This window comes from Branchiostoma belcheri, unplaced genomic scaffold (assembly GCF_001625305.1).
Source record: "Branchiostoma belcheri isolate BF01 breed outbred unplaced genomic scaffold, Haploidv18h27 scaffold7, whole genome shotgun sequence".
In the NCBI taxonomy this organism is placed as follows: domain Eukaryota; kingdom Metazoa; phylum Chordata; class Leptocardii; order Amphioxiformes; family Branchiostomatidae; genus Branchiostoma; species Branchiostoma belcheri.
Window position 1 is genome coordinate 5,792,660 of NW_017804353.1, and position 26,376 is coordinate 5,819,035.

The following is a 26,376-nucleotide window of genomic DNA, read 5'->3' on the forward strand; positions in this document are numbered from 1 at the left end:
CTATGACCTGTGTATCACTTGATAATAGTGATCAATAACTATAAACATTAACAGTTACATAATGTATGTACATAGTCAAGTTAGTCAACACTTTTCCTCTACATAAGGAAGGTTCACACACGTAAAGGAGGCGCTGATTTTCGTGTGTATGGGGGGGGGTGTGCTTAAATAAATACACATGCTCTTCAGGATCAAAGGTTTCCTTTCCATTGATGTTTCTTTTAGTCTAATGTTATACTGAAGGGAAATGCTTGCGATACACGTCTGAGTCGGCCAAAATAGCCGCGTGACTTTTTTTCCCTTTAAAACATTGCTCTATATACCTTTTCGTCTTTGTAAACGTAGCGTGACTTCCTCCAAACCCATAGAAAGTGTTGCAGGGGATTTCTTTTGTGAAACGAGCCTTGAAAGGATCCGTTAAACAACTTACTGCAACCTCTGCCTGATTAAAACAATAGCAACAGTTTCTGAGCAGATCCAATACCAAAATCTTGAAGAAGTTGAACGTTAAAACACTAATTCCGGAAAAGGCCACACGATTTGAAAACTTTGACCAAGTTTTCTCTGGAGCGATGCATGATGGGATACAAAAACTTTTCAAACTTGAAAAGGTCATAGGTCGGCAAGATGGCGGACCATATGTTGCACAGCGGCTACCATCACCCAGTTTTGCGGGAATGGCAGCAAAACGACTGCAAATTCAACGCGTCCAACCTGATGTACCCAATCTTCATCACGTAAGGTCTCTTTGGTGTACGTCTTGTGTAAAGTATCATTGTAAAATGATGTTAAAATTGTACCAAAAGCTGTAAGTGCGCTCGCGCACAGTCCAGGTTTCTTCCGCCCACAGGAGCTTTGTTATCTGACGGCTGTTTGGCAAGGACGTTTCCCACACGTGTATGTGACGATATGTGAGGCAGCTCAGACACAAACATATGCTACATGTAGTTGGTTTGATGCCAGTTCACCCAGGAAGTTTCCATAATTTTGTGTGACATGTTAAAAATACATGTAACGTTACATTCTAGATTGGTAGTTATCAGAAAAATAGTTTGCATGTTTTCACATGAGAACTTCATATGTTTTCTTTACCAGCGACGATGCTGATACTGTAGAGCCGATTGCAAGCCTGCCTCTTCAGTCAAGGTGAACATTAATTCAGCTGTCACTATAGTCTAGATCTTATTTATTATACACATTTGCTAGAACGTTAAAATTCCTGGTGAGGTATAGCCTGTAGGACTGGCATAATGATAACTACCTTGTATAAATGACTTGAAGTGTCTGGAAGAATATTATAATTACAACATTTTTTTAATAGTGAGATTTTTATATAATCATTTTAATAATCATAATTTGATCATGTGAAACTTACAGATTTGGAGTAAACAAGATAGTGGAACATCTGAGTCCACTAGTCAAGAAAGGTCTAAAGTGTGTTCTCATATTTGGGGTTCCTTCCAAGCTGCCCAAGGTTGGTGCTGAGTTTATGTACACTGTCCCTTTCCTTCCATTTGTTGATAATAAATGTCAATGATTGTTTTGTTATTGGCCATGTCATGCTAGAGTATTTTATTGGGAACAGGTACACATGTTGGCTTGCAGAAATTTCCAGTGATTGTTGTCACTGTACCTTGAAAAGAACCATTCTGTCAAAACAAAGGGCTGTCAGAATATATACACTTTGATGTTTCTCTCCTCTACAAATTAAAGCTTAGAACTACTAAAAGAAGAGCTTAATTTGATCTTAAGCACACTGAAGTACTTAGTAGGTTCTCTATTGGTTATGGGGTTAGGCAGCAGAGATAAGATTATACGAAGTTAATTTCCTTTGGCAATCACGTTTTGCAACAAGTAAGGGCATGACAGTGTTCACTTTTGTTGCTGTAACAGGTGTATTCTTCATTTTGTACTTAAGGATGACCGAGGTAGCAGTGCAGATGTGCCAGAGACTCCTGCTATCTTAGCTGTACAGAAGCTGAGAGAAGCCTTCCCAAGTCTCCTGGTAGCCTGTGATGTCTGTCTGTGTCCTTACACCAGTCATGGGCACTGTGGTGAGTTATGCACCAGTAACTGCATTCCATATCTTACAGCAGGGTTTGTGTTTGCTTTGTAATATCAACGTATCATTGAATCTATTGAAATTCACCGCAAATGTTTTAACAATGCTTCTCATCCTGTGTGAAATTTTATTATGTTATGAATTAACCACAAATGTCAAATTGCATGGCTTCAATTCTTCAAAGCATAATTCATACTCATAGGACAGTAAGTAGGTGTTGGTTTTTTAAATTGATTTATCTAATAGTTGTAAGTTTATTCTGCTGTTGAAGGGTTAGTATTTCAAGGGTTTTAAAGTTTCTTTGCTTGGGATCTTCATTCAAGTGTTAGTATTAGTATTTAAGCCAGTATTTAAGCCAAGCAGGTACACACAGCATGTATTGTGTGTATACTACATGTAGCTTACAGGCTACCGGTGATGGTGACCCGAGAAGAAGAAGCTTACAGGCTAAATACCGTATTTTAGATAGCAAGCACAGTTAACTGAGAAGAGCATTGATGTTGAGACAGGAAAGTACATTCCTGCAGTCTGATACAGCATTTGTTTTGCAGAAATGTTTCTAAAACTTTGGGGGATTGATCGATGAGTTGAAAGTCATGTTGAAGGCCAACAGCTAGTATGACATGGAACTTCCAGCTTTTGTACACCCCTGCTTTAGTTAGCTATGGGACGTATCTTCATCTCAGTGTGCTTCAGGGAGTAATAGTAGCCCTTCCAGGTACTCCAGTTGACCCCATCTGCAGAGGAAGTATGGGAACCTCCAAGATACAGGCCGTTCAGGTTGGAGCTGTGGCAGACATGGTACCACCAGGCCCCCTTGTGCCTTTGAGCACAAGCGTGAGAATGATAGTCCCTGTCCTTGGTGCTGAATGGCATTCCGTTATGTGTAGAGCTCATGGAGTCTCCTGCAAAAAGGTACATAGAGTCCTTGAAGGAATGGAACTTAAAGTCATGTAGCAGAACTCAATTTGATCTCTGCATGAAAACTGAGGCATGGTGTACAGTTGTGCAAAGAATACTTTTATATGTACCAGCTTTACTTTGAGGAATATTGTTATTAGAAGTGATAGTGTGATACTACTTCCCAGATACATGTAATTCTCTTTGCAGTCTGGCATTTGCATCAATTTCAGAGTGCGTTGGACAGAAATATGAAATGAGTAACTGTACATTTATGTAGTTGCCACATTCATCTGTACAAACTTCTTAGTCCTACCTGCTGTCCCATTGTATCCACCAACAGTCAGTATGTAGTGTTCAGCTTCACTCCCCACAGTAAAGACCTGGTACTGCGCATACGCACTGTTGCCCTCAAAGTCCTCCAGGTCAACCCGCAACTCATACTGGGCTTGGCTGGTCAACTGGTGGAGCTTGTCATTACCTTTATTTGGTAGCAAGGAAAAAGGAAAATGTTCCATCAATATTTGGGGCAGCACATTTACATGTATGTCTTTGCTTTAAACTTTTCTTAGCTAGATTTGTGGACATTTAGAATTTTTCAAAACTTTATAATTTCCCACCTAGCCAAAACTCTCCATCCAGTTTGCCAAATCCAGCCTTGTAATCAGCCCAGCCCCGGTAGAAGTCCTCAGAACCATCCTGACGACGCTGGAAAACCTGAAGAGAAAGGCCAAATTCTCTTTACAAACTTTATACATATATATGTACCACCTTTCAGTTGATAATTCATTTTCTGTGACTCTGATTGAGAGACAAATAAGTCATAGATTATCATAGTGAATGTAACCATAAGAAAGCAACTTTCCAGTGTTGAACATTTTGGGAGTTCCTTGCTGCAATTGGAAAATAAATGATGATACATGGTATAAATATATGAGCAGAGCTAAACATCAGTACTCACGGTCCATCCACCACCATCTGTGCCCATGTCACAAAACACCCCGATGCTTTTTCCACTCTCCTGGACATCGTTGAAATAGGGATAGATGGTGTAGATCCCACTGCTGTCATACCCTTCCTGCAGCAGGTCGGAACAGTCACGGGGTCTTCCTGCAAGGTTAACAACAGTACTGTTATCATACTTTTGTTTCATGGATGTTAGCTATAGTCAAATGCGTGCATGCAAAAATTGATGCTGTTAACTTACATAAACTACAAGTCATCATTCCTTTTCCATTATTTTTAGGGAAACAGTTAGGCTAACCTTGCAAGGTCTGTATCAGTTGCATCTGATTTTGTAGTTGAGCCTGCAGAACAAGAATTGTTTGCTCAATACTTGACAATGTACATTTGTAAGACCATATGAACAGTTATGTATTTTACACATTACTTGTACATTTGATATAACATATAAATACAGTATTAACACAGAAAACCACAAAAATGACAGAGAATTCCACTATTTGTTATGTTTTAAAATTTGTATAGCATTGAGTTAAATAATGATACTAGAGTAACTAGATGTTAGGGAGACAGTACAAGCAAGTCATACCATGCCAACCTGTTGACTGGACACCATGTTCTGTAGTTGCTCAACAGTATTCTGTAGACTGGAAACCTGGCTTTCTTGTGCAACCTGGTGACTTGAAAGCTGGCTCTGCAGTTGCTCAACGGTAGTCTGCAAACTGGACACTTGACTTTCCTGTGCACAGGTGGCAGTATGTGTAGCCTGGTTCGCACAGCACAGGGCACAGTGGTCACTGGTCTCATGTCCAACAACCACTCCCTGTTCTAACTCATTACCTGGCCACTGGGCTGTGGTCTGGCCTCCCATAGAGGAGAGGATCAGGCACAGGACAAGTGGAGTCATCATGGCTCAGAGATACTGTATTCTGTTAGAACCCACTAAGCCCAACTCTTCTCTGTCAATCTCAGAGTGCTGGTCAGTTCAGGGGCTACTTGGTATAGATTGGGAGTGGATGTAACTATTTTACAATATGGGTGTGTGGGTGTGCGTATGTAGGAGTGATTTTACTTCCAGGTTTTACATTTGAAAACCTGTTGTCTGTGTTATTTGTTACAGTTTGACTGTTATGCACTTACAGAATGACACTGTAGGTTTTCATGAGGAGATGATGTAACATACACTAGTCTGTAGCATATATTTGAGGACACCCCTTGGAAGTGCTTTCTTCCAGTTGCTGGCATGTCCAAAAATTATGGCTCCCAGACTAAAACATGCTGTTTGGTCTAATAGATATGTGTGTGTTGACTTCTCAGTTATTCATTGTAAACATTGCCATTAACTTAATGGACATGTTTGTGTTTGAACATTTATTTATGAGAAGAAAGTTTGCTGAGCCTTGGTTAATGTCTCCAAATGTTTTTGGACCAAGGAGCTGCCAAACACAGGTGTAAAACTTTACAAATTTTACTTTTTGTAAACAATTGATCCTTCCATAGGGCATTGAAGTAATAGTGATATGGAAGTGTATTATTAAATCCAAACACTCAGTAATGGAAAAAAGGTGATTTGAATTCTGTTGTTTAAACAAGGAAAGAAAGTCTCTTTATTATTATACAATACAGTACATTCATAATTCAAACTAACTGGCAATTCATTCAGAGCAAAATTTATTGATACATCCATGGTTCGTTAAGCTTATACAATGTATATCATCTTAGCAAATTAACATTGTAAGAGTTATGAAATAGCAAGTAATTTTTGTTTTTCAAGTTGTGCTGATGACCCATGGTCAATGTGACAAGCTAACTAGTACATGTCACTCCCCTGCTTTAGTTAGTTATGGGACGTATCTTCATCTCAGTATGCTTCAGGGAATAGTAGTGGCCCTTCCAGGCAAGCCAGTTGACTCCATCTGCATAGGAGGTATGGGAACCTCCATGGTACAGGCCATTCAGGTTGGAGTGGTGGCAGCTGCCGTACCACCAGCCCCCCTTGTAGGACTGGGCACAGGAGCCAGAACTCCCATCATAGTCCCTGTCCTTGGTGCTGAATGGAAAACCATTATGTTTGTAGACCATTGAGTCTCCTGCAAAAAGATACATATTATGCTTGAGCTCAGTCATGTAGCAGAAATCAGTTCAAATCTGTCAAACTTTAGGCAAGGTGTCCAGTCATGCAAAGTATACAGGTACGTACAAACAAGCTAATAAGTAATCTTAGTCTTACCAGCTGTCCCATTGTATCCTCCAACAGTCAGTATGTAGTGTCCAGCTTCACTCCCCACAGTAAAGGCCTGGTACTGCGCATACGCACTGTTGCCCTCAAAATCCTCCAGGTCAACCCGCATCTCATACTGGGCTTGGCTGGTCAGCTGGTGGAGCTTGTCATTGCCTTAAATGTGTTAAGGAGGTCTCTTAAATGATCCCATGGCCAACATGTTGTATCTTTATTTGTGCGTGTACATGATAAAGCAACATTGGCCACCAAGGCACATCATATTGTCATTGTACTTCAAATGTATTTTTATAGTACTTCAAATGTATTTTGACAACAATACAATGTGTGTGACTCCCCACCTAGCCAAAACTCTCCGTCCAGTTTGCCAAATCCAGCCTTGTAATCAGCCCAGCCCCGGTAGAAGTCCTCAGAACCATCCTGACGACGCTGGAAAACCTGGAGAGAAAGGACAAATTCTCTTCTTAATGCACTCATTACATAGTAATTTCTGTAACACTGTGAGAGGTACAAGACAGTTACCATTTACAGTGGATGTACAAGACAGTTGTGTTTTTATCTTATCTGCATGCACATTCTTCTCATAATTTAGCAATGTAGCGCCCCAGTGAGTTATCTCCTGCATACTAAAGAATGCTACTTTTCAGTGTAAAATATTTTTGGTTGTTCCATTCTACAATTGTATATGATATAAGTAAATGGTATATTTATAAGCAGAGCTAAACTTCAGTACTCACTGTCCATCCACCACCATCTGTGCCCATGTCACAGAACACCCCCACACTTTTTCCACTCTCCTGGACATCGTTGAAATAGGGATAGATGGTGTAGATCCCACTGCTGTCATACCCTTCCTTCAGCAGGTCTGAACAGTCACGGGGTCTTCCTGCAAGGTTACAAATGTTATCATACCTTTGTTTCCATGAATGTTAGTAGTCAAATGCGTGCGCATGCAAAAAGTGATGCTGTTAACTTAATATAAACTACAAGTCATCATTCCTTTTTTCATTATTTTTAGGGAATACAGGTAGGCTAACCTTGCAAGGTCTGTATCAGCTGCATTTGGTTATGTAGTTGAAACTGCAAAACAAGAATTGTTTGCTCAATACTTGACAATGTACATTTGTAAGACCATTATGAACAATATGTATTTTACACATTACTTGTACATTTGATATAACATATAAATACAGTGTTAACACAGAAAACCCCCCAAAAAATAACAGAGGGTTACACTATTTGTTATGTTTTAAAATTTGTATAGCATTGAGTTAAATAATGATTACTAGATGTTAGAGACAGTAGAAGAGGTCATTCTAACCTGTTGACTGGACACCATGTTCTGTAGTTGCTCCACAGTATTCTGTAGACTAGAAACCTGACTTTCTTGTGCAACTTGTTGACTGGAAACCATGCTCTGCAGTTGTACAATGGTATTCTGTTGAGTTGAAAGCAGGCTCTGCAGTTCCTCAACAGTAGTCTGCAAACTGGACATTTGACTTTCCTGTGCACAGGTGGCAGCATATGTAGCCTGACTGGCACAGCACAGGGCACAGTGGTCACTGGTCTCATGCCCAACAACGTTAACCACACCCTGTTCTAACTCATTACCTGGCCACTGGGCTGTGGTCTGGCCTCCCATAGAGGAGAGGATCAGGCACAGGACAAGTGGAGTCATCATGGCTCAAAGATATTCTGTTAGAACCCACTAAGCCTGTTACTCTTCTCTGTCGGTCTCAGAGTGCTGGTCAGTTCAGGGGCTACTTGGTACAGATTGGGAGTGGATGTACCTATTTTACAATATGGGTGTGTGTATGTAGGAGTGATTTTACTTCCAGGTTTTACATTTGAAAACCTACATGTATTGTCTCTGTTATTTGTTAGAGTTTGACTGTTATGCGCTTACAGAATGGCACTGTAGGTTTTCATGAGGAGATGATGTAACATACACTAGACTGTAGCATACATTCAGGACACCCCTGGGAAGTGTTTTCTTCCAGTTGCTGGCATGTAAAAAAATTATGGCTCCCAGACTAGAACGTGCTATTTCTTCTAATTGATGTAAGAAATAGCATGTTGCATTGACTTCTCAGTTATTCACTGTAAACAATGCCATTAATTTGTTGGAAATGTTTGTGTTTGAACATCATGAGAGGAAAGTTTGTTGAGCCTTAATGTCTCCAAATGTGTTTGGACCAAGGAGCTGCCAAACACAGGTGTAAGATTGTAAGCAACTTTTACTTTTTGCAAAATAGAGCCATGGAACTGATATGAAAGTGTGTTATTGAATCCAAACAGTCTGAAATAAGGTGATTGGAACTCTGTTGTTCATACAAGGAAAACAAAGTCTCCTCCTAATTATACAGATCATCATAATTCATACTAACTGGCAATTCATTCAGAGCAAAATTTATTGATACATCCTTGGTTTATTTAAGCTTATACATGTGTGTACATGCATATCATCTTAGCAAATTAACATTAGGATTTATCAAATAGCAAGTACATTGTACTTTTTTTTATTTTGAAGTTGTGCTGATGACCCTTGGTCAATGTGATAATGTTGCAAGGTAATTACATGTAGTACATGTCACATCCCTGCTTTAGTTAGTTATGGGACGTATCTTCATCTCAGTGTGCTTCAGGGAGTAGTAGAGGCCTTTCCAAGTACGCCAGTTGACTCCATCTGCATAGGAAGTATGGGAACCTCCATGGTACAGGCCATTCAGGTTAGAGTGGTGGCAGACACCGTACCACCAGCCCCCCTTGTATCTTTGGGCACAGGAGCTAGTAAAGTCATCATAGTCCCTGTCCTTGGTGCTGAATGGCTTCCCATTATGTTTGTCGACCATGGAGTCTCCTGCAAAAAGATACATATAATGCTTGAACTCAGTCATGAAGCAGCTAGAAATCAGTTCAAATCTGTCTAACTTTAGGCAAGGTGTCTAGTCATCCAAAGTGTACATACTACATACATACAAACAAGTTAAGTCATCTTAGTCTTACCTGCTGTCCCAATATAGTTTCCTACAGTCAGCCTGTAGTGCTCAGCTTCACTCCCCACAGTAAAGACCTGGTACTGCGCATACGCACTGTTGCCCTCAAAATCCTCCAGGTCAACCCGCATCTCATACTGGGCTTGGCTGGTCAGCTGGTGGAGCTTGTCATTACCTAAAAGTTTGTATTATAAAAAAATACTATTAAGGAGGAGATTTTTTTTAATGATTGCATGGCTAACATTTTGTAACTTTATTTGAGCAATTTGTTACATATACATGTAGCTTCATACATATAAGAAACATTGGAAACCAAGTCACATGATATGTACTTCAATTTTTTTTCAAAGTTTTTCATGACAACATGTGACTCCTCACCTAGCCAAAACTCTCCGTCCAGTTTGCCAAATCCAGCCTTGTAATCAGCCCAGCCCCGGTAGAAGTCCTCAGAACCATCCTGACGGCGCTGGAAAACCTATAGAGAAAGACCAAATTGTTTTATGCACCTAATTTTACATAGCAATACATGTATCTGTGACACTGATTGAAATACAAATATTGAGTTACAGTTATACTGGATGTTTAAGTGTGTATCTGTGGATTCTATCTCCTAATTGAAGTTCAAGTTTTATTAAGAAAGAAACTCATGGGTCTGAGTAGCATCCGTATTGCAAAAATATAACATTTAGATATACATGAGTAAAACTATGAAACCTACTCATCGTCTGAGTAAAGTTGCACCCATCTCGTATGTACTAAAGAACGCACCTTTCATTGTTGAACATTTTGGGAGTTCCTTGCAACAATTGGAAATTATGGTACATGATATAAGTAATGGTTAGTGTACAAGCAGAGCTAAACATCAGTACTCACGGTCCATCCACCACTGTCTGTATCCATGTCACAGAACACCCCAATGCTTTTTCCATTGAGCTGGACATCATTGAAATTGGGATAGATGGTGTAGATCCCACTGCTGTCATACCCTTCCTTCAGCAGGTCTGAACAGTCACGGGGTCTTTCTGTCAGATTATGTTATTAAGATCGTTATTTAGTACATTCTCTGTACTGCCATTTAAATTTTACTTTTTAAAAAGTCAGATATCGATGCAGGAACCTGATATTGTATCTATTGTGCAAGATGTAACTCGTGATTTAATAACCCAAACTAACCTTGCAAGGTTTGTAGTGTTTGATGCAGTTCAACCTGAAAAAATAATGATAATAATATTTATATTAATAATTTAGAACTGCTGCTAGCTTATCCAATTGACTGATTTTAGAAATGATTCGTGTATAGTTGCTTTTGCACACAATTTTTAATTTGCAGATTGAATCATCTTTAGCCAGATTGTGGTAGATTGGTTGCTTGAACATATTATAAGCTTAAGATAGAATTATGCAGTTTGGCCCTGTTTGCAGTATGGTTAATCAATACAAACGATGAAACGATGGTAAGTTGGTAATTAGTAATCTCCACCAGACTCCACAGGTTGATGGAAACATAGTAGATTGAGAAATTGAATGATTACCTGGCCACTGGGCTGTGGCCTGGCCTCCCATAGAGGAGAGGATCAGGCACAGGACAAGTGGAGTCATCATGGCTCAGAGATACTGTATTAGAACCCTAAGCTGTTAGCCCAACTCTTCTCTGTCTAATATGTTTCAGCAACTCAGGTAGTCTGGTAGAGACAAGCAAGTTTGTACAAGTAAGTGATGCTAACCTGTTGACTGGAAACCAGGCCCTGTAGTTGTTCAACAGTATTCTGTAGACCGGAAATCAGGCTCTGCTGCTGCTCAACAGTATTCTGTAGACCAGAAATCAGGCTCTGTTGCTGCTGAAAAGTATTCTGCAGACCAAGCACCTGGCTTTCTTGTGCACACGTAGCAGCATGTGTAGCCTGGCTGGCACAGCACAGGGCACAGTGGTCACTGGTCTCATGTCCAACAACCACTCCCTGTTCTAACTCATTACCCTGCCACTGGGCTGTGATCTGGCCTCCCATAGAGGAGAGGATCAGGCACAGGACAAGTGGAGTCATCATGGCTCAGAGATACTGTATTCTGTTAGAACCCACTAAGCCCAACTCTTCTCTGACAATCTCAGAGTGCCGATGAGTTCAGGGGCTACTTGGTATTGTGTATGATTGGGATTGGACACACCTATTTTACACTATGGGTATGTGTATGTAGGAGGGATTTTACTTCCTGGTTTTACATGTGATAAGAGAAAACCTGTTGTCTCTGTTATTTGTTACACTTTGACTGTTATGCACTTACAGAATGACACAGTACATGTAGCTTTTCAAGAGGAATTAGTGATGTAACATACACTAGACTGTAGCATACATTTGAGAACACCCCTGGGAAATGTTTTCTTCCAGTTGCTGGCATGTGAAAAATTTTCTTGACTCCAAGACTGAAACGTGCTGTTTGCCTTATTCACACACACAAGCCTGTAAACAATGCCATTAATTTAATGGACATGTTTATGTTTGAACATTATGAGAAGAAAGTTTGTTGAGCATTAATGTCTTCAGATGTGTTTGGACCAAGGAGCTGCCAGATATAGGTGTAAGATTGTAAACAACTGTTATGTTGTAAACAATGGATCCTTACGTAGAGTCATTGAAATGATATGGAAGTGTCTTATTGAATCCAAAACACTCAGTACTGGAAATGAGGTGAATTGAATTCTAATTGTTCAAACAAGGAAAATAAAGTCAAGAGTTCATATTCATACTAACTGGCAATTTATTCAGAGCAAAATTTATTGATACAACCATGGTTGGCTAAGTTTAACATGTATATCATCTTTAGCAAAAAAACATTGAAAGATTTATTGAATAGCAAGTAATTCAAAGTTGTGCTGATGACCCTTGGTCAATGTAACAATGTTACAATTAGTACATGTCACATCCCTGCTTTAGTTAGTTATGGGACGTATCTTCATCTCAGTGTGCTTCAGCGAGTAATAATCACCCTTCCAGGTCTGCCAATTGACTCCATCAGCATAGGAAGTATGGGAACCTCCATGGTACAGGCCATTCAGGTTGGAGTTGTGGCAGCTGCCGTACCACCAGGCCCCCTTGAAGCTCTGGGCACAGGAAGCAGGATAGTCATCATAGTCCCTGTCCTTGGTGCTGAACGGCTTCCCGTTATGTGCATAGTCCAAGGAGTTTCCTGCAAAAAAGATACACAGAGTGCTCGAAGGAATGGAACTTAAAGTCATGTAGCAGAACTCAATTCTGTGAATGATAACTGAGGCATGGTGTACAGTCATGCAAAGAATACTTTCATAACCTATATATATGTACCAGCTTTACTTGAGGAATATTGTTATTAGAGGTAAAAGTATGATACTACTTCCCAGATACATACGGTACTTAGTAATTCTCTTTGCAGTCTGGCATTTGCATCAATTTCAGAGTGCGTTGGACAGAAATATGAAATGAGTAACTGTACATTTATGTAGTTGCCACATACATTTGCACAAAAAAAATTAATCGTCTAGTCCTACCTGCTGTCCCATTGTATCCCCCAACAGTCAGCCTGTAGTGTTCAGCTTCACTCCCCACAGTAAAGACCTGGTACTGCGCATACGCACTGTTGCCCTCAAAATCCTCCAGGTCAACCCGCATCTCATACTGGGCTTGGCTGGTCAGCTGGTGGAGCTTGTCGTTACCTTTATTTGGTAGCAAGGGACAAACGTAAATGTTCAGTCAATTTTGGAGGCAGCACATTTGAAAAAAAATAGCTGCATTCATGGACATTTGGGATTTTTGAAAACTTAATAATTTCTCACCTAGCCAAAACTCTCCGTCCAGTTTGCCAAACCCAGCCTTGTAATCAGCCCAGCCCCGGTAGAAGTCCTCAGAACCATCCTGACGACGCTGGAAAACCTGTAGACAAAGGCCAAATTCTCTTTACAAACTTTATACATAAATTATATATGTACCACCTTTCAGTTGATAATTCATTTTCTGTAACTCTGATTGAGAGACAAATAAGTTATTATATGAAATTCAATGTAATATTACAAGTGTATCCTAAAGAATGCAGTTTTGACTGGGGTACACTCTACTGTATTCTTAAGAGTGCAACTGTCCAGTGTTAAACATTTTGGGAGTTCCTTGCTGCATATAAATAAATGATGATACATGATATAAGTATATGAGCAGAGCTAAACTTCAGTACTCACGGTCCATCCACCACCATCTGTGCCCATGTCACAGAACACCCCAATGCTTTTCCCACTGAGCTGGACATCGTTGAAATAGGGATAGATGGTGTAGATCCCACTGCTGTCATACCCTTCCTTCAGCAGGTCTGAACAGTCACGGGGTCTTCCTGCAAAGTTATCGAGATATCACACCTTTGTTTCCATGGATGTTAGTAGTCAAATGCATGCATGAGGTTGAGAAAATTGACAATACCTATAGCAACACAGAAATGTCTGGTGAAATAATCAATTCTGGTAAATTGCAAAAATCTTAATATGGTATCTTCTCATCATTTATTTTTATCATTATCTTCAGGGAATGGAAGTAGGCTAACCTTGTAAGGTCTGTATCTGCAGTTGCATCTGGTTATGTAGTTGAGCCTGTAAAACAAGAATTGTCTGGTCAATACTTGTACATTTGTGAGAACATTATGAACACTGTCAGTCATATATGTATATATACACATGACTTGTCTGTGTACCCGTCCGGTATGAGAACATATGATAAATGCAGTATTTACACAGAAAACCACAAAACTAACAGACAATTCCACTAGGCTAGAATTTGTACAGCATTCCGTTCAATATTGTTGGGGATTATTACTAGATTTTTGTGAGACAGGACATTAGATAATACTATGTAAGTCACACTAACCTGTTGACTGGAAACCATGTTCTGTAGTTGTTCAACAGTATTCTGTTGACTAGAAAGCAGGCTCTGCAGTTGCTCAATGGTAGTCTGCAAACTGGACACTTGACTTTCCTGTGCACAGGTGGCAGCATATGTAGCCTGGCTGGCACAGCACAAGGCACAGTGGTCACTGGTCTCATGCCCAACAACCACTCCCTGTTCTAACTCATTACCTGGCCACTGGGCTGTGGCCTGGCCTCCCATAGAGGAGAGGATCAGGCACAGGACAAGTGGAGTCATCATGGCTCAGAGATATTCTGTTAGAACCCACTAAGCCAACTCTTCTCTGTTGATCTCAGAGTGCCGATCAGTTCTGGGGCTACCTGGTATTGCATATGATTGGGATTGGACGTACCTATTTTCCACTATGGGTATGTGTATGTAGGAGCGATTTTACTTCCTGGTTTTACATGTGATAAGAGAAAACCTGTTGTGTCTGTTATTTGTTACACTTTGACTGTTATGCACTTACAGAATGACACAGTACATGTACAATGTAGCTTTTCAAGAGGAATTAGTGCTGTAACATACACCAGACTGTAGCATACATTTGAGAACACCCCTGGGAAATGTTTTCTTCCAGTTGCTGGCATGTGAAAAATTGTCTTGACTCCAAGATTGAAACGTGGTGTTTGCCTCATTTACACACACAAGCCTGTAAACAATGCCATTAACTTAATGGACATGTTTGTGTTTGAACATTATGATGTGTTTGGACCAAGGAGCTGCCAGATATAGGTGTAAGATTGTAAACAACTGTTATGTTGTAAACAATGGATCCTTACATAGAGTCATTGAAATGATATGGAAGTGTCTTATTGAATCCAAAACACTCAGTACTGGAAATGAGGTGAATTGAATTCTAATTGTTCAAACAAGGAAAATAAAGTCAAGAGTTCATATTCATACTAACTGGCAATTTATTCAGAGCAAAATTTATTGATACAACCATGGTTGGCTAAGTTTAACATGTATATCATCTTTAGCAAAAAAACATTGAAAGATTTATTGAATAGCAAGTAATTCAAAGCTGTGCTGATGACCCTTGGTCAATGTAACAATGTTACAATTAGTACATGTCACATCCCTGCTTTAGTTAGTTATGGGACGTATCTTCATCTCAGTGTGCTTCAGGGAGTAATAGTAGCCCTTCCAGGTCTGCCAATTGACTCCATCTGCATTGGAAGTATGGGGACCTCCATGGTACAGGCCATTCAGGTTGGAGTTGTGGCAGCTGCTGTACCACCAGGCCCCCTTGTATGCCAGGGCACAGGAGCCAGAACTGCCATCATAGTCCCTGTCCTTAGTGCTGAACGGCCTCCCATTATGTCCGATCGAGTCCAAGGAGTCTCCTGCAAAAATATACACACATATACACGGGCTTGAAAGAATGGAACTTTAACTATATGTATAGCAGAAATTCTCTGCATGATAACTGAGGCATGGTGCACAGTCATGCAAAGAATACTTAATGTAACCTATGTTTGTACCAGCTTTACTTTGAGGACTGTCTATTGTTATTAGAAGTGATAGTGTGATACTACTTCCCAGATACATGTAATTCTCTTTGCAGTCTGGCATTTGCATCAATTTTGGAGTGTGTTGGACAGAAATATGAAATGAGTAACTGTACATTTATGTAGTTGCCACATACATCTGTAAAAACACATTAATCCTCTTACTAGTCTTACCTGCTGTCCCATTGTATCCCCCAACAGTCAGTATGTAGTGTCCAGCTTCACTCCCCACAGTAAAGACCTGGTACTGCGCATACGCACTGTTGCCCTCAAAATCCTCCAGGTCAACCCGCAACTCATACTGGGCTTGGCTGGTCAGCTGGTGGAGTTTGTCATTGCCTTAAATGTGTTAAGGAGGTCTCTTAAATGATCCCATGGCCAACATGTTGTATCTTTATTTGTGCGTGTACATGATAAAGCAACATTGGCCACCAAGGCACATCATATTGTCATTGTACTTCAAATGTATTTTTATAGTACTTCAAATGTATTTTTAAAACAACACAATGTGTGAAGTCCCACCTAGCCAAAACTCTCCGTCCAGTTTGCCAAACCCAGCCTTGTAATCAGCCCAGCCCCGGTAGAAGTCCTCAGAACCATCCTGACGGCGCTGGAAAACCTGGAGAGAAAGGCCAAATTCTCTTAACGCACTTACCACATAGTAATTTCTGTAACACTGTGAGAGGTACAAGACAGTTAAGATTTACAGTCTGTGGATGTACAAGGCAGTTGTGTTTCTATCTCATCTGCACATTCTTGTCATAATTTAGCAATGTAGCACCCCAGTGAGTTATCTCCTGCATCCTAAAGAATGCAACTTTTCAGTGTAAAATATTTTCGGTTGTTCCATTCTACAATTGTATATGATATACATGTAAGTAAATGGTATATTTATAAGCAGAGCTAAACTTCAGTACTCACTGTCCATCCACCACCATCTGTGCCCATGTCACAGAACACCCCAATGCTTTTTCCACTCTCCTGGACATCGTTGCAATAGGGATAGATGGTGTAGATCCCACTGCTGTCATACCCTTCCTTCAGCAGGTCTGAACAGTCATGGGGTCTTCCTGCACAACATTCATGTCAGAATTAGCACTTTTCATGTGTACTTCCAGTTAATACCATCCAGGTCTTGAGCATTTAGACATTAGGTACATGTGAACATGACATTGTAGTGTATAACAAAGAGACGCCAGGATAAAATCCCTGAGTGTATAAATTAAATAAAAAACCTTTATTGCACCTTTATGCTTAGCCTATTACAATCTAAGCACTAACAGTAATAAGGCACATTGTAGTCCTATCACTTATGTAATCCTACAGAATATTGTAACTTCTTTATCCCATTATCTTCAGAGGTTACAGATACAGTTTGTCCTTTGATTAAAATTTTAATAATACACGTACAACCAAACTAACCTTCAAATGCCTGTAGCATTTGTAGTTGTTGAGATAGTTGAATCTGAAAAAAAAAACTTTCATGGTCACTTAGTCTACTTTTAATAAATTCTTTAAACTGATACTTACAATTTTATGTATATGTCTAAAGATGAGTGTTTTTACACACCTACAGTCATTCTTATCCAGATTTTCTTAGCACCCTTACTTTAAGCGAAGGATATAGAGAATAGTATGGACTTCATACTGCATACACCAAGGCTTTGAGTTCATCATGCTATCTTTACAATATTTAGTAACCATGTGGCATTACTGAGTGTTAACAAGACAGTACAAGTACATGCCAACCTGTAGACTGGAAATCAGGCTCTGCTGCTGCTCAACTGTGTTCTGTAGACTGGTAACCTGGCTTTCCTGTGCACAGGTGGCAGCATGTGTAGCCTGGCTGGCACAGCACAGGGCACAGTGGTCACTGGTCTCATGCCCAGCAACGTTAACCACACCCTGTTCTAACTCATTACCCTGCCACTGGGCTGTGGTCTGGCCTCCCATAGAGGAGAGGATCAGACACAGGACAAGTGGAGTCATCATGGCTCAGAGATACTGTATTCTGTTAGAACCCACTAAGCCTGTTACTCTTCTCTGTCGGTCTCAGAGTGCTGGTCAGTTCAGGGACTACTTGGTATCAATTGGGAGTGGATGCACCTATTTTACACTATGGGTGTGTGTATGTAGGAGGGATTTTATTTCCTGGTTTTACATGTGATAAGAGAAAACCTATTGTCTCTGTTACTTAATACAGTTTGACTGTTTTATGCACTTACAGAATGACACTGTTTTAAGGATGAGATGATGTAACATACATAGACTGTAGCATACATTTGAGGACACCCCTGGGAAGTGTTTTCTTCCAGTTGCTGTTTGGTCTAATTGATATGTGTGCATTGACTTCTCAGTTATTCACTGTAAACAATACCATTAATTTGCTGGAAATGTTTGTGTTTGAACATTGTAAGAAGAAAGTTTGTTGAGCATTAATGTCTCCAAATGTGTTTGGACCAAGGAGCTGCCAAACACAGGACTGGTGTAAAACTGACTTTACATCTTGCAAACAATGGATCCTTCCATAGGGCGATTGAAGTGATATGAATATTGAATCCAACCATTCAGCAATTGAAATAAGGTGATTTGAATTCTGTTGTTCAGACAAGGAAAAAAGTCTCCTCTTAATTATACATACAGATCCTTCACAATTTATACTAACTGGCAATTTATTCAGAACAAAATTTATTGATACATCCATGGTTTGTCAAGCTTATCCATATGTATATCATCTTAGCAAATTAACATTGTAAGATTTATCAAATAGCAAGCAATTTTTATGTTTTTCAAGTTGTGCTGATGACCCATGGTCAATGTTGCAATCTAGTTTGTTATGGGGTGTATTTGCATCTCAGTGTGCTTCAGGGAGTAATAATTAGCCCCTCCATTCCTTCCAGTTGACCCCGTCTGCATGTGAGGTGTGGTTTCCTGCATAGTAGAAGCCGTTGAGGTTGGAGTGGTGGCAGTGACCGTACCACCAGGCTCCGTGGTACTTCTCCGCACAGGGATTACCACTTCCATCATAGTCCCTGTCCTTGGTGCTGAACGGCCATCCATTGTGATGGGCAGTCATGGAGTCTCCTGTAGAAAATATAGTTCATTTTTTTTTGCATTTAGACATTATGTAAGTTGTATCTACAGGTTATGTAAGACAGGACAGTAAGTTTGATCCACTCACACAGTCACACAGATGGATCCCTACTATTTTCAAGATTTTGTTACATGAACATGTATGGTTCCTTTATACCAGCACATTTCTAGTAAATGTCGGGTTGTTTTTGGTGTGACTTTGGCAATGAGTTATGTTTTTTGGTGAAGTCCTACCTGCATAGAGGAGAGGATCAGGCACAGGACAAGGCACAGCACAAGAGTCATCATGGCGGTAAACTGCCTTCCCTGCTGATACTCTAAACCTTTCTCCAAACTAAACTGGTCAGAATATCAGCTGATGTGATAGTATAACACGTACATACGTAGGCACACCTACCATACAATATGGGGGTGTTGAGTCATAGTGCCAGGTTGAAATTTTTCTTCCACAAAAAAAATAAAGCCTCATGTCTCTATTACTGGTTAGCATTGTTCATGTGTTTACTTCAGATGAATTTCATGAATGTCAAGAAAAAATTCCAGCTTACATCAGTGGAAATTGAAGCCTACCCCTAAAAAAACATGGTGTTTGCTTCTATGTGCTGAGGTTTCCACATTTTAGCTTGATTATTAAACTATTTTTTGTCTTACAGATGTGTAAACTTATTCTTTGAACAAGGAACTTAAACTTGGACTTTGGGGATCCGGATTATCTAATTTGTATGTTGACTTTCGGCTCAAATTTTTGTATATTAGCAACTGAGCCATCCTGCCTGTTTGTACAGTTAAGTCATAGTCTTTTGAGACTGACTGACTGCAGTACATATAATTTATGTGATGTGTATGTGGTTAACGGCAGTTTGTCTAAACAATTCCATTAAGATAATATGGCAATGTTGCCAACATTGTAAAGGCAAATCTTGTTACCATAGTATGGCTCCTAAGGTATTTGAGACAACCATTTTTGGTCCATCTTTTCAAGTCAATTTTCAGTGCAAGTTGGATTCTTTTATTACTAATTCCTCACCCAGTGAAAAGGTCAAACAAGCTGATTTGAATTGTTTTTAATGTGAAAACATGGACAACAAAGAATTTACAGGAAGACCCTTTCAAAACCCTTGCTTATCTCGTACATATGTTGAATACAGGTATATTCTAAGAATCTACAATTTGATTAAATCAGATAGTCATTACAAGTAGCCTGCATGCCATCCGTTTTGTAACAGGGCTCCTTGTACTCACTAACCTCCCCAAAACTTTTCAGGTATAAAGCGGGCAGCTCCCAGGCTACAGACACAAGCATAAATTGGATACACACGCTTGCAGACTATTGAATGTTTGCCCATACAAATGTAGAGCTACATGTAGTAGTATTATTAGCTCCTTAGTTGTAACATCCCTTCTTTAGTTAGCTACATGTATGGGACCTATGTTCATCTCAGTGTATTAGTTGGAACATCCCTTCTCTAGTTAGCTACATACATGGGACGTATCTTCATGTCAGTGTGTTAGTTAAAATATTCCTTCTCTAGTCAGCTACATGTATGGGACGTATGTTCATTTCAGTGTGTTAGTTGGAACATCCCTTCTCTAGTCAGCTACATGTACATGTATGGGACGTATCATTCTTCATCTCAGTGTGTTACATGTAGTTAAAACATCCATTCTCTAGTTAGCTACATGTATGGGGCGTATCTTCATCTCAGTGTGTTTCAGGGAGTAATAGTAGCCCTTCCAGGTGAGCCAGTTGACCCCGTTCCCTCCGTTAGACACCTGCGCACCTGCCAGGTACAGCCCGTTCAGGTTGGCGTCGTGGCAGGCGGCGTACCACCAGGCTCCGGTGTAGGCCTGGGCGCAGGACGTGGGGCTCGCGTCGTGGTCCCTGTCCCAGGTGCTGAACGGGCGGCCGCTGTGGTGGGCGGTCAGGGAGTCCCCTGTAAGAGATGCATGTCAAGTGTCAAACCATGCCTGGGGGATTAAAAAAGATTCAGATAGAAATTTGAAATATACTTACAGAAGCAAGCAGTCTCTAAGATAGTACTCATCATTCTGATTTGAGAGTTAAATGTAAGAGAGAGAGCTGATTCTTGTTTTGTGTGATTAAATCATACATAATTGAAAAAAATGATGGCTTACTTTTGGAAACATCTCATGTAATAGCCTCTAAATAAAAGGAGTTGCAGTTGTTGTTTTTTTTTACTTTATATAGAAGAGATACAATGTATGTGGGAAAATATAGTAGTTACTAGTACTTATTACCTGCTGTCCCATTGTATCCCCCAACAGTCAGCCTGTAGTAGTCAACTTCACTCCCCACAGTAAAGGCCTGGTACTGCGCATACGCACTGTTGCCCTCAAAATCCTCCAGGTCAACCCGCATCTCATACTGGGCTTGGCTGGTCAGCTGGTGAAGATTGTTATTACCTATAGAGTAGGAAGGAAAACAAAAGTTTCTTAGTTGCTTACATGATGAGAGCAGCATTAGATTCTCAACCAGGGTAGCCAGTGTTTTCTGATGTATCTACTAGTATGACAATGTTTAACTTCTCACCCAGCCAAAACTCTCCGTCCAGTTTGCCAAACCCAGCCTTGTAATCAGCCCAGCCCCGGTAGAAGTCCTCAGAACCATCCTGACGACGCTGGAAAACCTGAAGTGAGAGAGAAAGAAATACAAAGTGTAGATTAAATGTTTTAGAGATTTGGATGCTAGATGCATTGCATTAAAAATGTCACTTTTCTTAAAGAGGATGCCCAGACATCACTCAGCACTCACTGTCCATCCACCACCGTCTGTACCCATGTCACAGAACACCCCCACACTTTTCCCACTGAGCTGGACATCATTGGAGAAAGGATAGATGGTGTAGATTCCACTGCTGTCATACCCTTCCTTCAGCAGGTCTGAACAGTCACGGGGTCTTCCTGCAATATCAGCAGTTATAGTTTGCGTGGATACATTTTACATTGTCTATCATAAACAGTAACAAGACAGAAGTAAAACTGGATGTCAATCATAGCTTTGCTATGAACATGGACATTGTTGAATTCGAGTTTACCTCAGTGTAGACTGTATTAAAGGGTTTGCTTTTTCCATAGAATCTAAGTAAGTCAGCAATAAAAGGCTTACCTTGTAAGGTCTGCATCAGTTGTATCTGAGCCTGCAAAGGCAATAGTTGTCATGTTATTTGTTTTTCGTAGTCCATTCCCATTTAATCTTTGTTAAAGGCATAAAGCAGTAACTGTTGTGTATTTGACTGAGACCATGCTTTTGTTAATAGAATATATGAGCAAGACAACACATAAAACACAAAGAACATAACATACTATAGACTAGTACTTAATTCTTTGTAGCATTGATAGTGATCATATACTGTGGTAGCAGAATGGTACATGTATGTAACTAACAGCATTTAGTAAATGGCACCAACCTGTAACTGCTGAACAGTATTCTGTAGTCCGAGTACTTGACTTTCCTGTGCACAAGTGGTGGTGTAGGAAGCCTGGCTGGCACAGCACAGGGCACAGTGGTCACTGGTCTCATGCCCAACAACCACTCCACCATTGATCTCATTACCTGGCCACTGGGCTGTGGTCTGGCCTCCTATAGAGGAGAGGATCAGGCACAGGACAAGTGGAGTCATCATGGCTGGGATTTTGTCTCCTGTTATTGTACAGTGTCCCTAGTTCAAGCTGTAGTCAGTACAGAAACTACATGCGCAGATAGGTGGTGGGTTGGTCCATTATACAATATGGCAGGTGTGTCTTTGGTTTATGTTTTGAAATTGAAGAACTGAGGTATAATTAATTATAAAACTTTCTTTTTGTATCATCTGTTGATTCATATTTTGTGCTTCAGCTGAATTGCATGACGTGACAGTAAGCAAGTATTTTGCATCAGTGCAATTCTACTTGCACCCCTCCAGAAAAAGTTGTCATTTTTACAGTTTATCCTGTATTGTGGGACATGAAATGTGCTCTAGTGTTTTTATGTACATTTTCAGCTATTTGCATCTAAACAGTGCCATTACCCTAATGCTGATGTTGCTACTTAGACATTGTTAAAAGAAACATTAAACTGCTTAATGCCCTCTAATGAGCTTGGATATGTGACGTGTCTAATAACCAGGTTAAGACAATAGACCTGGATGGATGAGACACACTTTTAGTGAAAGTTAAAGGGGTGCAGGGCTAATAGACTAGTCTTGCTGAAATCCTAAGACCTTATAGTTATACACCATACAACAGTTCCAACTGTCAGTGACTTGAGCATGTCTCGATCATGGATGTATCTCAAGTCATGACCTGGGGGAGAAGAACTCAACCCAAACTTATTTCAGTTCCTGGAAGTGGTGTCTGATATAGTGTTTTACATGTATGTTGACATGCAGGTATCTTAAGAGAGAATGGGACCATAAACAATGATGCCAGCACACAGCGACTGGCTGAGGTGGCCTTGGCTTATGCTCAAGCCGGTAAGTACTCTATAAAACTTGTCACTATTTTCATTGTTTGTAGGATGCAAAACATTTGAGGACAAGACATAGAGCTTCTGTTGGTAACTTTGGGTTTTGTAATTTATTAGAAGCAAATAATGTTATCTGGTGTTTTGAATTAGGTTTGGATGTTGAACGGAGGACCTGTGACTGCTTAATGTCCCGTCCTATGGACTGCAACCTTAGCAGTAGCATGGACATCGGGTGAAGAATAGCAGCCAAGACTACACTTGCTACTAATGTCTATCTTTTGTAATTCATCATTCAGGTTGCCAGATCATTGCTCCCTCTGACATGATGGACGGTCGTATAGCAGCCATCAAGGAGTCCCTGAGGTCCCATGGACTGGGCAACAGTGTGAGTTCTAGCATGTGAATAACCAAGATTATAGTGCAGAAACTATAGGATCTAACAAGTGCCAAATGAAAAAAGGAAACTTTTATATATTAACATTATACATTATACTATACTACTTTTGGGTCAAAATACTTTTGTTATTGACATGTAATCAAATTAAAATGAAGCATAGCTCATTTTAAAGTTTCCAAAATAGTTGCCAAACCTTCCAGGATACATGTAGATCTGATATAGGGAGATCACTGATTGTCTGTCTCTGTGCTCTTCTGACAGGTGTCAGTTCTGAGCTACAGTGCCAAGTTTGCCTCCAGTTTCTATGGACCATTCAGGTAGGAATTGTTGGCCTATGTACCATAAAGTTGTCATGATGAAGTGAAATATTTGTCCCTCGACATATTGTTGCTTTTTTTTATACAATGCCACTTCCAATCTTTTCAACACCGATATAGCATTGGCAAAAAAATATAGTTCGTAGAAAGCTTTATGAAATATTTTGCAGTATCTCTCTAGCAAAAGACAACTTTTCCATTTTTTATCGGATCTACTTTTCATCTCACACGTTATTTTCACTGCATCTAAATGCCCACCTTAAACCTGTTCCATCCTCTCAACACCCCTACTGTATTTGCTTCTTTTCCAATCTTCTACCTTCTTGTGGCCTTATCACCATCTACAGTTTTTAACATCCCATTCTCCACTTCCCCAGAGATGCAGCCAAGTCAGCCCCTGCGTTTGGAGACAGGAAGTGTTACCAGCTGCCTCCAGGTTCCAGAGGACTGGCCATCAGGGCTGTGGTAAGGAGTTCTTCACTTCCACTGCATTACTGCAGACATCAGCTAACTACTCCTAGTTTTTTAGGTATTTCTAAATCTGTCTTTTGTTTCTAACCTTTATCTAGGTGCAAGAACCTTACATTTTGTATTTCAGTTAGAAAGTGTTAGATATATATATGGTACAGTCAAACCTGCCCATGAAGGCAACCCAAGGGACCGGGATAAAGTGGTCTTCTTGGACAGGTGGCTTGTGCTAGTGAAATTGAGATTGGGAAAAAGCGGTTGTTACGGCCAGGTTGGCCACTTTGGCAGGTTTGACTGTAATGTAAAAGGAAAACAATCTTCCGCAGGAGAGAGATGTACGTGAGGGAGCAGACATGCTGATGGTCAAACCTGGCATGGCCTATCTGGACATCGTCAGGGACACCAAGAACAAGGTGATCACTAGGACGTTTTGGTTCAAGACCTAGAGTCTAGGAAACTATTGTATGAGAATAGAGAATAAAAGATTGCTATTCTATTGACCACAGCATTTTGAATTGATACCTTAACTTTTTCTTGTGGCATGACAGAAGGAAAATCTTGCTGAGTGTACTGCCTTGCATTAGCCTCTACCAGACTTGGGGAAGTGGCATAATAGAGCAGAACAACTCCCCTGTCATATCATCTGTCTATTTGGCCACTTTGTACTCTTTCCAACCACTTCCAGAAGCCTGGGAGAGGCTTAAGCCTTGCATAACAGTTGTACATGTACGATGTCAAAATTTCAGCTATTGTACCATGTCCAAAGTAGCCTTCATAAGGAAATGTAACCCAATCTCTTTCCTGCCAGTTCCCGAACCACCCCCTGGCTATCTACCAGGTGTCAGGAGAGTACGCCATGTTGTACCACGGTGCCCAGGCCGGCGCCTTCGATCTCAAGACTATTGTCATGGAGGTACTGACTGGTATGAGGAGGGCAGGTCAGTCAGAGATAGACCATTCTGTAATCATGATAATCATTCTGTTTATTGTGGAACAAACCTCCTTTGTGTCTTAGTAGGAGTTGTTTTAAACATTTGGTGATAAGAAATGTAATAAAGATTTGATATGTTGATGTAAGTGATGTGTGGTGTTCACTGTACAGCACAAATGGTATAAAGTCTGTGCCTGTGTTTGCATTGTTTGCAAAGATGTTTATATTACAGTTTACTTGTCTCAAAACCAGCTGCTCGGTTGGATATTTAATATATTATTATGAAGAAACAATTTTAAAATGTGTTACTAACTTGTAACTAGCACTAACACAAGTCATATCTCCAAAATTAGCTCTTGAACAAGATTTGTATTTATCAGTGTTTAAGTCCATGTACATATTGTTCCTTGAGTCTAATGTGTTTTTCTTGATTTTCCTGTAGGGGCAGACATCATCATCACTTACTACACCCCCCTCCTGTTGGACTGGCTCCAGGAGCAGTAAGGAGACACAGGAACTACGTCTCATTCATTCACTCAATACCTGGTGTAGCATCTCCTGAGCATTAGATGTGCTTGCACACTGATGCTGAGGCTTGTTGACAGCCTTACATGCACCTCTTATATACAATTTTGCTTCCAGCTCACAATCCTATCCATGGTCTCACTAATCATCACAGAGAACAATATTAGATCCAAGATCAGGCCAGAGAGATTTTAACAAATTTTTGATAAGATTTTTGTTGATTTTATTTTAATTTGAGTTGTCATTGAAAAATATTGATAATCTAGATGGAATAACTAGCAACTAGTATTCTGCAATGAGGCAATAACTGACATTAAAAGCAAAGCAGGTATCTTTAAACATGAGACATATATACAAGTGCCCAATTATGACCAAATGCAATGATTGCAATAAATAGATGATATAATCTTTCTATGAACCTTTCCCATGTTACTAGTCTTTTTTTCAAATACTGGATAATGTTTTCTAATTCATAGTTGTTACATATAGAACTGGAGAAATTAACCTATAAATATAATTTCTTTTTGTTTCCAAAAAATTACTGTAGCTGTCATATATTCGTTATCTGAATTCTTCAGATTGGCTTGAGA

General features: G+C 40.1%; 5 protein-coding genes across 7 annotated transcripts; 1 reads left to right on the forward strand and 4 right to left on the reverse strand.

The window, feature by feature from the left end:
• Positions 1-603: 603 nt before the first annotated feature.
• On the forward strand, positions 604-26,207 carry LOC109484706 (delta-aminolevulinic acid dehydratase-like). Its single transcript, XM_019788062.1, has 11 exons — positions 604-737; positions 1,096-1,146; positions 1,378-1,474; positions 1,919-2,054; positions 23,072-23,155; positions 23,445-23,533; positions 23,807-23,862; positions 24,240-24,327; positions 24,657-24,743; positions 25,139-25,268; positions 25,704-26,207. The coding sequence occupies exons 1-11, from the start codon at positions 628-630 to the stop codon at positions 25,763-25,765; spliced, it is 990 nt and encodes a 329-aa protein (XP_019643621.1). The 5' UTR covers positions 604-627; the 3' UTR covers positions 25,766-26,207.
• LOC109484705 (ryncolin-1-like) lies at positions 2,708-11,279 on the reverse strand. Of its 3 annotated transcripts, none has more exons than XM_019788060.1 (6): positions 10,885-11,279; positions 10,334-10,367; positions 10,034-10,182; positions 6,506-6,602; positions 3,279-3,443; positions 2,708-2,967 (listed from the first exon to the last, which is right to left on the reverse strand). In XM_019788060.1, exons 1-6 carry the CDS (start codon positions 11,203-11,205, stop codon positions 2,717-2,719), a joined length of 1,017 nt encoding a protein of 338 aa, XP_019643619.1. In that variant the 5' UTR covers positions 11,206-11,279; the 3' UTR covers positions 2,708-2,716. The 3 variants fall into 3 exon arrangements, with proteins under 3 accessions (XP_019643619.1, XP_019643618.1, XP_019643620.1); XM_019788059.1 differs by lacking the exons at positions 2,708-2,967; positions 3,279-3,443 and adding exons at positions 5,574-6,015; positions 6,156-6,320; XM_019788061.1 differs by lacking the exons at positions 2,708-2,967; positions 3,279-3,443; positions 10,034-10,182; positions 10,334-10,367; positions 10,885-11,279 and adding exons at positions 5,574-6,015; positions 6,156-6,320; positions 6,902-7,050; positions 7,202-7,241.
• Positions 11,908-14,385, reverse strand: LOC109484710 (microfibril-associated glycoprotein 4-like). The gene is made up of 6 exons (XM_019788065.1): positions 14,038-14,385; positions 13,718-13,763; positions 13,362-13,510; positions 12,966-13,062; positions 12,681-12,845; positions 11,908-12,343 (listed from the first exon to the last, which is right to left on the reverse strand). Exons 1-6 carry the CDS (start codon positions 14,314-14,316, stop codon positions 12,087-12,089), a joined length of 993 nt encoding a protein of 330 aa, XP_019643624.1. The 5' UTR covers positions 14,317-14,385; the 3' UTR covers positions 11,908-12,086.
• LOC109484707 (microfibril-associated glycoprotein 4-like) lies at positions 15,108-17,660 on the reverse strand. The gene is made up of 6 exons (XM_019788063.1): positions 17,340-17,660; positions 17,013-17,055; positions 16,512-16,660; positions 16,113-16,209; positions 15,765-15,929; positions 15,108-15,425 (listed from the first exon to the last, which is right to left on the reverse strand). The coding sequence occupies exons 1-6, from the start codon at positions 17,580-17,582 to the stop codon at positions 15,166-15,168; spliced, it is 957 nt and encodes a 318-aa protein (XP_019643622.1). The 5' UTR covers positions 17,583-17,660; the 3' UTR covers positions 15,108-15,165.
• Positions 20,252-22,377, reverse strand: LOC109484709 (microfibril-associated glycoprotein 4-like). Its single transcript, XM_019788064.1, has 6 exons — positions 22,112-22,377; positions 21,811-21,835; positions 21,457-21,605; positions 21,235-21,331; positions 20,943-21,107; positions 20,252-20,617 (listed from the first exon to the last, which is right to left on the reverse strand). The coding sequence occupies exons 1-6, from the start codon at positions 22,325-22,327 to the stop codon at positions 20,352-20,354; spliced, it is 918 nt and encodes a 305-aa protein (XP_019643623.1). The 5' UTR covers positions 22,328-22,377; the 3' UTR covers positions 20,252-20,351.
• Positions 26,208-26,376: the final 169 nt, after the last annotated feature.

Excerpts from the sequence above, each read along its gene's own strand:
- LOC109484705 (XM_019788059.1), bottom strand. The coding sequence starts at position 11,205 with ATGATGACTCCACTTGTCCTGTGCCTGATCCTCTCCTCTATGGGAGGC. Across the intron at positions 6,603-10,033 it reads CAGACAGTGGTGGATGGACC|GTTTTCCAGCGTCGTCAGGA; the intron begins GTGAGTACTGAT and ends CTTTCTCTCCAG. Across the intron at positions 6,016-6,155 it reads AGGATACAATGGGACAGCTG|GAGACTCAATGGTCTACAAA; the intron begins GTAAGACTAAGA and ends ATCTTTTTGCAG.
- LOC109484706 (XM_019788062.1), top strand. The coding sequence starts at position 628 with ATGGCGGACCATATGTTGCACAGCGGCTACCATCACCCAGTTTTGCGG. Across the intron at positions 738-1,095 it reads ATGTACCCAATCTTCATCAC|CGACGATGCTGATACTGTAG; the intron begins GTAAGGTCTCTT and ends TTTCTTTACCAG. Across the intron at positions 24,328-24,656 it reads GACTGGCCATCAGGGCTGTG|GAGAGAGATGTACGTGAGGG; the intron begins GTAAGGAGTTCT and ends AATCTTCCGCAG.
- LOC109484707 (XM_019788063.1), bottom strand. The coding sequence starts at position 17,582 with ATGATGACTCCACTTGTCCTGTGTCTGATCCTCTCCTCTATGGGAGGC. Across the intron at positions 17,056-17,339 it reads GCCTGATTTCCAGTCTACAG|ATTCAACTATCTCAACAACT; the intron begins GTTGGCATGTAC and ends TTTTTTTTTCAG. Across the intron at positions 15,930-16,112 it reads GGACGGAGAGTTTTGGCTAG|GCAATGACAAACTCCACCAG; the intron begins GTGGGACTTCAC and ends AACACATTTAAG.
- LOC109484709 (XM_019788064.1), bottom strand. The coding sequence starts at position 22,327 with ATGATGACTCCACTTGTCCTGTGCCTGATCCTCTCCTCTATAGGAGGC. Across the intron at positions 21,332-21,456 it reads CAGACGGTGGTGGATGGACA|GTTTTCCAGCGTCGTCAGGA; the intron begins GTGAGTGCTGAG and ends CTCTCACTTCAG. Across the intron at positions 20,618-20,942 it reads GGGATACAATGGGACAGCAG|GGGACTCCCTGACCGCCCAC; the intron begins GTAATAAGTACT and ends CATCTCTTACAG.
- LOC109484710 (XM_019788065.1), bottom strand. The coding sequence starts at position 14,316 with ATGATGACTCCACTTGTCCTGTGCCTGATCCTCTCCTCTATGGGAGGC. Across the intron at positions 13,063-13,361 it reads CAGATGGTGGTGGATGGACC|GTTTTCCAGCGTCGTCAGGA; the intron begins GTGAGTACTGAA and ends CTTTGTCTACAG. Across the intron at positions 12,344-12,680 it reads GGGATACAATGGGACAGCAG|GAAACTCCTTGGACTATGCA; the intron begins GTAGGACTAGAC and ends TCTTTTTTGCAG.